At 48.0% G+C, this 11,276-nt stretch overlaps 1 protein-coding gene across 21 annotated transcripts in view; it reads left to right on the forward strand.

Annotated features, from left to right (window-relative positions):
* Nucleotides 1-2,336, forward strand: part of LOC106589402 (neurexin-1a) — a 95,568-nt gene extending 93,232 nt beyond the window's left edge. For 15 of the 21 annotated variants that reach the window (XM_082970447.1, XM_082970441.1, XM_082970451.1 and 12 more), the window contains one exon: nt 1,911-2,336. In XM_082970447.1, the coding sequence (XP_082826573.1) occupies nt 1,911-2,215 (305 nt within the window). In that variant the 3' untranslated portion in view covers nt 2,216-2,336. The remainder of the gene's footprint in view (nt 1-1,910) is intronic. The other 6 variants (XM_082970448.1, XM_082970436.1, XM_082970449.1 and 3 more) reach the window with 1 other exon arrangement.
* The last annotated feature ends 8,940 nt before the right edge of the window (nt 2,337-11,276 follow it).

Below are 11,276 nucleotides of genomic sequence, written 5' to 3' on the forward strand. Positions count from 1 at the left end.
GTATGGCTAGTAGACTGGAGAAACATTTTCTACCCTCACACACTAACAGTATGGCTAGTAGACTGGAGAAACATTTACTACCCTCACACACTAACAGTATGGCTAGTAGACTGGAGAAACATTTACTACCCTCTCACACAGTACGGCTAATAGGCTGGAGAAACATTTACTACCCTCTCACACAGTACGGCTAATAGGCTGGAGAAACATTTACTACCCTCACACACGAACAGTATAGTTAGTAGACTGGATAAATATTTACTACCCTCACACACTAATAGCATGGCTAGTAGACTATAGAAACATTTACTACCCTCACACACTAACAGTATGGCTAGTAGACTATAGAAACATGAACTACCCTCACACACTAACAGTATGGCTAGTAGACTATAGAAACATTTTCTACCCTCACACACTAACAGTATGGCTAGTAGACTAGGGAAACATTTACTACCCTCACACACTAACAGTATGGCTAGTAGACTAGAGAATCATTTACTACCCTCACACACTAACAGTATGGCTAGTAGACTGGAGACACTTTAACTACCCTCAACCACTAACAGTATGGCTAGTAGACTAGAGAAATGTTTACTACCCTCACAAACTAACAGTATGGCTGGTAGACTGGAGAAACATTTACTACCCTCACACACTAGCAGAATGGCTAGTAGACTGGAGAAATATTTACTTCACTTACATACTATCATTATGTATAGTAGACTGGAGAAATATTTCCTACCCTCACACACTTACAGTATGGCTAGTAGACTAGAGAAACATTTACTACCCTCTCAAACTATCCGTATGGCTAGTAGACTGGAGAAACACTTTCTACCCTCACGAACAGTATGGCTAGTAGACTGGAGAAACATTTACTTCCCTCACACACTAACAGTATGGCTAGTAGACTGGAGAAACATGTACTACCCTCACACACTAACAATATGGCTAGTAGACTGGAGAATCATGTACTACCCTCACACACTAACAATATGGCTAGTAGACTGGAGAAACATGGACTACCCTCACACACTAACAGTATGGCTAGTAGACTGGAGCAACATTTACTACCCTCACACACTAACAGTATGGCTAGTAGACTGGAGAAACATGTACTACCCTCACACACTAACAGTATGGCTAGTAGACTATAGAAACATTTACTACCCTCACACACTAATAGTAAGGCTAGTAGACTATAGAATCATTTACTACCCTCACACACTGACACAATGGCTAGTAGACTGGAGCAACATTTACTACCCTCACACACTAACAGTATGGCTAGTAGACTGGAGAAACATTTACTACCCTCATACACTAACAGTATGGCTAGTAGAGTATAGAAACATGTACTACCCTCACACACTAACAGTATGGCTAGTAGACTGGAGAAACATGTACTACCCTCACACACTAACAGTATGGCTAGTAGACTGGAGATACATTTACTACCCTCACACACTAATAGTATGGCTTTTAGACTATAGAAACATTTACTACCCTCACACAGTAACAGTATGGCTAATAGACTGGAGAAACATTTACTGCCCTCACACACTTACAGTATGGCTAGTAGACTGGAGAAACATGTAGGTTTAATGTGCAGCAGGTTTATCCTAAGATCACACACTTTCATAATTGCTGCAAGTGAAACTGTAGAGCACTCTTCTATATCATTTTCCATGAATAATACTAATAATATTTAGAATTTATATAGCGCTTTTCTAGAATCCAAAGACACTTTACAGTTTCAAACCAAACAAAAACCAAAGCAAAAACAACTTCAGACTAAACAGAAATATGGACAATGATGGCAACTAACATGGAGAAAAATGTTGGACTCTATAGACAACTCTCACTGTCCCCATCTCCCTTCCCCTCTCCCGTTATCCACCCTCCAGCAGCCCACCCCCCTCTCCCGGAGGTCAAGCCGTTCCCGGGGACATCAGAGGTAGTGAGGGAGTCCAGCAGCACCACGGGCATGGTGGTGGGCATCGTGGCGGCCGCTGCCCTCTGCATCCTCATCCTGCTCTACGCCATGTACAAGTACCGCAACCGCGACGAGGGCTCCTACCACGTGGACGAGAGCCGCAACTACATCAGTAACTCTGCCACCCAGCCTAACGGCAGCACCAAGGACAAGCCGCTGGGCATCGCCAAGATCTCCAAGAACAAGAAGAACAAAGACAAGGAGTACTACGTGTGAGGAGGGGAGGGACACCCTTATGACATTTACATATACACATCTACACTTATACAGACATATGCACACATACAGGAGGACATGCCCTGAGACACACACACACACACACACACACACACACACACACACACACACACAGAGAAAAGAAAAGAAACACACAGAGACAAAGAGACTGCCATGAGGGCAGAGACCCATACTGTACAGTAATAGTAACCACTAACCACAGCCTCTCTGTGTGAGGCCTGTGTTCAACCAGAATAACCGTAATGACAAGCAGAGTAATCACCAGGTAGACTCCCAGTACAGGACCAGCCCCCTGTCTCTCCCTGCTATAAACTGTTCTGTAGACTCAGAGAGAGGGGCAGACTGGGAAAGAACACAAAAAAAACGCTAGTGTTCTGTCGTACGGAGTCAAAATCAGTATATCCAGATTAACACCCTGATAAACTCCCAGTTTCAATTTTGTGTAAGGCTGGTGTTGTCCAATGGGGGAACACCAGATTACCTGAACCCTGCCCCTAACCCTAGCCCACCAGTCAGCAGAATGGACGTTACCACGCCAGTAAGACCGGAAGAGTCACACCCACCAGGGTTGCCATGGTGGCTCTGTTTGCCCGACTCGCTGGGGAGGGACGGAGTAGGGCGTGTACGTGGAAAAAGGAGCTGTGTGTGTTTGAAATGTTGCTGGGACATTTATTTTCCAACGTTATACAACATACGTTACAACGTTGTATCAACCCATCCAGACTATGAAAACGAGAGACTTTGACTCTGGAGAGGAGACCAGAGACACCAGAACTACCTACTTACCTACCTACACAAAACACACAACACACACACACTCACACACACCTCCTACAACACCACAAGAGCTTCATTACCAGAGCTTCATCCCTGACCGGTGGCAACGATATCTGCGATAATGATGATATTATTATGATAATGCTGAAGTCGATGATGAAGAAAAAGAAGAATGATGATGAACATGTGGGCAGTTTAGACTCTTTGGGGAAATTGTTGCACGTTGAATTATCTTACTCCATGTGTTTCTAACAGAGCAGAGACTAAAGGGGTTACTCCTAAACCCAGCACAGCCATAACCTACCACCTGGCTCACCAAAGCCTACCACATGATCCACCACCCGAGGGCCAATTATTACGGGGCTTAATAGTGACAGACAGACAACACATAACAGGATAAGCTAACTTCAGAACTAACGTCATATAGCAATCATCAATAAGAAGACAGGACAAATGCTGTACACACAACAACGTTCCATCGCCTCCAACACACAGCAGATACAACTGACTAAAAGAGTGTGACCAGGCTCCAGGGCCTCTGAGAGCCAGGATGGTGTGTTTGTTTTGGGTTGTGGTTTAGTGAGTAACCCTGGTGTAAAGGCTGGGTATGTCCTCCTGCCACAGGCCCAGCCCTGTTTTAAAGCCTGTCCTATAGACAACTATACGTGCTCTGATGAACGTTTTATATTACAAAAAAAAATGTCTGTAAAATAATCAAAAACAGAATACTAAGTGTTATCATGTGTTTCTATAATGATAGAGCTGTTCATGATGCCATTGGCTAATAGAATTTGCGTTGCTTTACTTTCATTGGCCCTCCCTCTCCGAGCATCCTGTGTGTTCACATTGGTTGATTGTCCCTCTCGTTGTCCATGTGATAAATTCCAGCCAGGCGGGAGTGGGGGGGGGGGGGGGGGGGGGGGCTCTGTGGAGAAGGTTAAAGGTGTGACTATGATGTCATTCAGTGCATATAAGACTGTGTATGTCTCAAATGGCAGATGTTTAAAGTAGTGCACTATTAGTGCTAACCCTAAACCTACATGGCTCTGATCAAAAGTAGTGCACAGGTAATAGGGTGCCATTTGAGACACATGCCTACTGTAAGAACAGAGTAGATAGAAATTCACTGTCCAGAACAGGCAGTAGTCTCCATTGTGACTAATCTGGACATTGTATTTCTAACTTTTGTCGGCAAGCACGCTCCCCCAGGTCATCCAAGCAATATTGCCAACCAATCACATGCATGGGAATCAGACTGGGGGCGGGACATAAAGCATTAAAGACATAGTAGTTATAAAACCTAAAAATTAGACAGAAAAATGTAACTAATTGATTCCTTCTCTTTATCTATCCCTTTATCCCTATTTCTCTCTGTTCCTCTCTCCCTCTAGTCGACGCCTCTCTCCCTCTCTCTTTCTCCCTTTCTCCTCTCTCTGTTTCTATCTGAAGTGAAGGAGGAGCATTGAACTGTGGTGTTCTTCATCTAAGTGTTCATTTAGCCTTTTGATTTTATATATATACAATTTTTCTACAGTATTTTACTTTTATTTTTATTGTTACAGTTCTTTGAAGAACATAAAGTGGAACTTTATTATGAAAAATAGTTTTGAAGATCAAACGAGTCAATAAAATATTACCCAAGTGAAGTTATCTTGACTTTTATTCTATTCTCTTCTATTCAAAAATATGACATAGGTGAGGTTATTTAGCAAATTTCCTACACAACAATATTCCTTTATCCCTCCCTCTATCCCATTCTGTCTCTCCCTCTTTTTGTTTCCAGGTAGAACCCTTTTGGGTTCCATGTAAAAACCCTTTACACAGAGGGTTCTACATGGATCCCAAAATAGTACTACCTGGAACCAAAAAGGGTTACTACCGAATAACCATTTTGGAATAACCATTTTAAGAGTGTTGTGTTAGAGAACGTTATGTCCACATTGTTTTCCTCAGACACACACATACAAACAAACAGGCTAAACACACTCCCTGGTCGCAGTAGATATCCACAAGATCCTCTGGAGTTAGGGGAACGGGGCAAAGGGTAGGGATCCAGGGGATTGGTGGATAAGTGAACAGTTTATCAACCCCATCTCCGAAGGTCTATGTCACACTGTGACCACCATCACACACACACACACACCACTACAGGAAGAAACAGCAGACTCTTTCAATCTCTGTCTCTCTTTAACACACTCTCTCTTGCACAATGTCTCTCTCGCTCTCAAACTCATGCACACACACTGCTGACCAGAGAGAGACGGAGAAAGGAAAGGACGGATGAGTTTCTGGGAAGAGAGGAGTGAGGGCACTGCTGAAGCACCTGTGTGCATGTAAACATTGGTGGAGGAGATGTGTTGCTGATTGAACATGGAGATCAGGGCAGGAACATGATGGGTTCAAAGTTACCAGACTGTAGTGACTGTTGGTTAGTTACTGTGTTCTAGTTTATAATATTTTCCACATTTTGTTATGCTACAGCCTTATTCCAAAATGGATTACATTTATTTGTTTCCTCATCAATCTACACACAATAGCCCATAATGACAAATCAAAAACAAGTTCAGAAATGTTACATCTGCATTGCTGTTTGGGGTTTTAGGCTGGGTTTCTGTATAAACACTTTGTGACATTTGCTGATGTAAAAAGGGCTTTATAAATACATTTGATTGATTGATTGATTGATTGATTGATTGATTGATTGATTGATTGATTGATTGATTGATTTCCCATATCAAGAATGGTCCTACCCCAAACGACATCCAGCCAACTTGAGTCAACATGGGCCAGCATCCCTGTGGAATGCTTTCAACACCTTGTAGAGTTCATGCCCCGACAAATTGAGGCTGTTCTGAGGGGAAAAGGGGGGTGCAACTCAATATTAGGAAGGTGTTCTTAATGTTTTATACACTCAGTGGGAGAAAACAACTCAAAATACTTTACAATGACTAAAACCAAATCAAAACTGTGTAGGAGGGATAATGGACATTTTGTATATTCATACTGTTTATTGACTGCGTCCAGCTTGCTAATAATCACCAAAATGAAAGCTAGACAGTCAGGGAGCATCGAAAATTCCCAAAACGATGGATAGAGGACTATTTTCTGAAAATGTTCACAGCGAGGAAATATGGCCAATCTTTTGTGCGGCTCTCCGGACCTTGTTGAAGGCTGAATGCGGCCCCCAGGGCAAAACTTTCAACATCTTGTAGGTTTCCGATGAATTGAGGCTGTTCTAAGGGCAGGGGGGGTGTAACCGAATATTAGGAAGGTGTTCCTAGTGTTTTAAACACTCAGTGGGGGGAAAACAAACTCATACTTTACAATGACTAAAACCAAATCGAAACTGTGTAGGAGGGATAATGGACGTTTTGTATATTCATACTGTTTCTTGACTGTGTCCAGCTTGCTAATAATCACCAAAATGAAAGCTAGACAGTCAGGGAGCATCGAAAATTCCCAAAACGATGGACAGAGGACTATTTTCTGAAAATGTTCACAGCGAGGAAATATAGCCAATTTTTTGTGCGGCCCTCCGGACTTTGTTGTCACGTTGGTATAAAGGGATCGGGAGACAGGCGCAGGAATGCGTAATAGGGGTTTTTATTGACTCAAATTACAGCGTGCCATGTAAAGGCACGGGGACGAAGACCAAACAAACACGTATAGAACGAGGAGTACCTCTAATAAATTCACGGGACGAAACCCGAACACACACAAGCACACAATGATTATTACACGGGACGAGACCCGTAATCATCTGCGCAATACAAGTGGCACGAAAGGCAAAACAACACAGCACAGGTACTCACACGACCAACGGACATAGGAACAATAATCGACAGGACAATGGTAAACAAAGGGCACACTTATACAATTACTAATCAATGGGAATAGGGACCAGGTGTGCATAATGACAGTTCCGGAGGAATCCGTGACACTTGTTGAAGTCCGAATGCGGCCCCCGGGGGAAAATTTGTCTGACACCCCTGCTTTACACACACCTCACCCTCAACGGCATGCCCTAGACCTCTGTACGAACATTGTATTCAACTACCAACACTACTTATACCCACACACCTTATACATACACAACTGCACTTACGCTGAATGAAACGCCACACATAGGCCGCTGTAAAACCAGAGTACAGACACACCTTACATGCACCTCACGCTGGTAGTGTCACAACATCGACGGAAGGTGGCGCGCCTCCTCGCCCGGGCGGTGCTCGGCAGTCGTCGTCGCCGGCCTACTAGCTGCCACCGATCCTCTTTTATTTTCTGTTGGTCAGGTTTAGTTTAGTTTGCACCTGTTTAGTATTAGTTCATTAGTGGGGGAGGGTATTTAGTCGTTCTGTGTTAGGTTGTTCTTTGTGGGTGATTATTTTTCGTCAGGTGTTTGTTCTGAGGGTGCAGGTGTTTTTCCCTCTGCCTGTGGGTATTGTGGGGGCGTGTTTTGGGCTGCGTGCGGGCTGTGATTTTGGGCATTTGTGTTGCTCTGCCCTGCCTTACCTGTTTCTTGGCAACGTGTGGATTATTTATTAAAATTACGTGTGTTCACGGACTTGTGTCTCCTGCGCCTGACTTTGACTTTCCTGCTTCCTTGAGCACACTGACAGAATCACGCACCACCGATGGAGTCAGCAGGAGCCGCAGCGCCGACCCCGTCCATGGAGGAGAGGGTGGCCCAACACTCCGCCATCCTTCATCATCTGGGCAACGCCATGGACCAAGTATTGGCGTGCCTGGAGAGCTTGGACAGAAGCGCTCCCAACCCATCTAACGTGGCTTCTCAACAGCCAGTGCCACCACCAGCACCGGCAGCACCCAGTTCCAGTGGAATTAAACTCGCGCCCCCGAGGGAGTACGATGGGACGGCCGCTGGGTGCAAGGGTTTCCTACTCCAGCTGGAGTTTTACCTGGCGACCGTCCGTCCTCCTCCCTCGGGGGAGGAGAGTGTCAGCGTCCTCGTCTCGTGTCTCACGGGTAGAGCCCTGGCATGGGCCAACGCCGTTTGGGACAGTCCGGACTCAGCCAGGGACCACTACCTGGAGTTCACCTGCAGCTTCCGTGCAGTGTTCGATCATCCCCCGGAGAGGAGAGCGGTGGGTGAGCGATTGTTTCACCTGAGACAGGAGACGAGGAGCGCACAAGACTTTGCCTTAGAGTTCCAGACCCTGGCGGCTGGAGCGGGGTGGAATGAGAGGGCCCTGATAGATCACTACCGTTGTAGTTTGAGGGAGGACGTCCGCCGGGAGTTAGCTTGTCGGGACACCACTAGCACCCTAGACCAGCTGATAGATCTGTCCATCCGACTGGACAACCTGCTGGCCGCCCGCAGGCATCTGAACCGGGCCCTGCTCGTTCCACCTCCTAGCCCTCCTGCTCCCACGCCTATGGAGATAGGGGGGGCTGCAGCCAGGAAGACTGGAGGGGGAGCCCTCTCCTGCACCCACTGTGGTCGCAGAGGGCACACTGCCGACCGGTGCTGGAGGAGCTCGCCCGGGAGTCCAGACAGCAGGTAGAGCACTCCTTCGACATCTCAGGTGAGTCAGCACCAGTCTCACCCAGAGCCCCCTGTCAGTCACATGTATGTGTTAGTTTCCTTCCCTGAATTTTCCCCTCACTCCCGGCTTAAGGCGCAAGTCGATTCAGGCGCGCCGGGGAGTTTTATGGAACGTGGGGTCGCCAGTAAGATAGGGATTCCCCTGGTTCAGTTAGACCAACCCTTCCCCGTGCACGCCTTAGACAGTCGACCACTAGGGTCAGGGCTGGTCAAGGAGATCACTGTGCCACTGGTCATGGTAATGCGGGGGGGTCATGAGGAGAGTATCCGTCTCTTTTTCATTGATTCCCCGGCTTTTCCGGTGGTGCTAGGGATCCCCTGGTTAGCCACTCACAACCCTAAGATTTATTGGAGACAGAGGGCTCTTAAGGGGTGGTCGAAGGACTGCTCGGGCAGATGTATAGGGGTTTCCATCATTGCGACGACGGTGGAGAGTCCAGACCAAGTCTCTACCGTGCACATTCCCTCAGAGTATGCCGATTTGGCTATCGCCTTCAGTAAAACGAAGGCGGCTCAATTATCACCTCATCAACGAGGAGACTGTGCGATAAACCTCCAGGTGAATGCTGCACTTCCCCGGAGTCACGTGTATCCCCTGTCTCAAGAGGAGACAGTGGCTATGGAAACATACGTCACTGAGTCCTTGAGGCAGGGATACATTCGGCCATCCAAATCACCCGTCTCCTCAAGCTTCTTTTCGTGAAGAAAAAGGAGGGGGGGTTGCGCCCGTGCATTGACTATAGAGGTCTAAATTCCATCACGGTGGGGTTCAGTTCCCCGCTACCTCTCATCGCCACGGCGGTGGAGTCATTTCACGGGGCGCGCTTCTTCACGAAACTGGATCTCAGGAGCGCGTACAATTTGGTGCGTATCCGAGGGGGAGACGAGTGGAAAACGGCATTTAGTACTACATCTGGCCATTATGAGTACCTCATCATGCCATATGGGTTAAAGAATGCTTCCGCCGTCTTCCAATCCTTTGTGGACGAGATTCTCCGGGACCTGCTAGGTCAGGGTGTGGTGGTGTACATCGACGACATTCTGATCTACTCCCCCACCCGCGCTGCGCATGTGTCTCTGGTGCGCAAAGTGCTTGGGTGACTGTTGGAGCATGACCTATACGTCAAGGCTGAGAAATGTGAGTTCTCCAAACAAGCAGTCTCTTTCCTTGGGTATCGCATTTCCACATCCGGGGTGGTGATGGAATGTGACCGCATTTCGGCCGTGCGTAATTGGCCGACTCCCACCACGGTGAAGGAGGTGCAGCAGTTCTTGGGGTTTGCCAATTACTACTGGAGGTTTATCCGGGGCTTTGGGCAGGTGGCGGCTCCGATTATCTCACTGATGAAGGGGGGCCCGGTGCGGTTGCGGTGGTCGGCGGAGGCGGACAGGGCTTTTAGTCGGCTGAAGGCTCTGTTTACCGATGCTCCAGTGCTGGCGCACCCGGATCCCTCTTTGCCATTTATAGTGGAGGTGGACGCGTCCGAGGCTGGGGTGGGAGCCGTGCTATCACAGCGCTTGGGTGTGCCCCCGAAGCTTCGCCCTTGTGCTTTCTTCTCTAAGAAGCTGAGCCCGGTGGAGCGTAACTATGATGTGGGGGACAGGGAGTTGCTGGCTGTGGTAAGAGCCCTGAAGGTGTGGAGATATTGGCTTGATATTGGCGCGACACCCTTTTCTCATCTGGACCGACCACCGTAACCTGGAGTACATCCGGGCGGCGAGGAGACTGAACCCTCGTCAAGCCATGTGGGCGATGTTCTTTACGAGATTTCAGTTTACGATCTCGTACATCCCAGGTTCCCGGGACACTAAGGCTGACGCACTGTCTCGTCTCCATGACACCGAGGAACGGTCCACCGATCCCACTCCCATACTTCCAGCCTCCTGCTTAGTGGCACCGGTGGTCTGGGAGGTGGATGCGGACATCGAGCGGGCGTTATGGGCGGAACCTACTCCCCTCATGGTCCCGTGGGTCGTAAGTACATCCCGCTCTGTGTCCGTGACCGGTTGATCCGGTGGGCGCACACGTTACCCTCCTCGGGTCACCCAGGGATTGAGCGGACGGTGCAAGGTCTTAGTGGGAAATACTGGTGGCCCACCTTGGTGAAAGATGTGAGGCGCTATGTCTCCTCCTGTTCGGTGTGCCTCAGTGTAAGGCTCCTAGGCACCTGCCTAGAGGGAAATTACAGTCCCTCCCCGTTCCATGGCGACCATGGTCCCACCTGTCGGTGGATTTCCTCACCGATCTCCCGCCGTCTCAGGGTAACACCACGATCCTGGTCGTTGTGGGTCGGTTCTCTAAGTCCTGCCATCTGCTCCCCTTACCCGGTCTTCCTACGGCCCTGCAGACCGCGGAGGCTCTATTCACCCACGTCTTCCGGCACTACGGGGTGCCTGAGGACATCGTCTCTGATCGAGGTCCCCAGTTCACGTCCCGGGTGTAGCGGGCGTTTATGGAGCGACTGGGGGTTTCGGTCAGTTTGACCTTGTGGGAGAAAGGTAGACTTGCTGAGGGAAAGAAAGATAGAAATACATTAGCTAGCGAAGGAGGAGACTGACAGCAGGCCCTGAGTGGAAATAACAGATGGCTATACATCCCCAAGCAGGAACCACGCAAAGGCCAGGCAAGCTGTATCTATGGCCATGACTAAATATATGCCAAGAGTAAGCCTGCAATGCATGCATTATTTTCATATC

Source organism: Salmo salar, chromosome 28 (assembly GCF_965601325.2).
Source record: "Salmo salar chromosome 28, fSalSal1, whole genome shotgun sequence".
In the NCBI taxonomy this organism is placed as follows: Eukaryota; Metazoa; Chordata; class Actinopteri; order Salmoniformes; family Salmonidae; genus Salmo; species Salmo salar.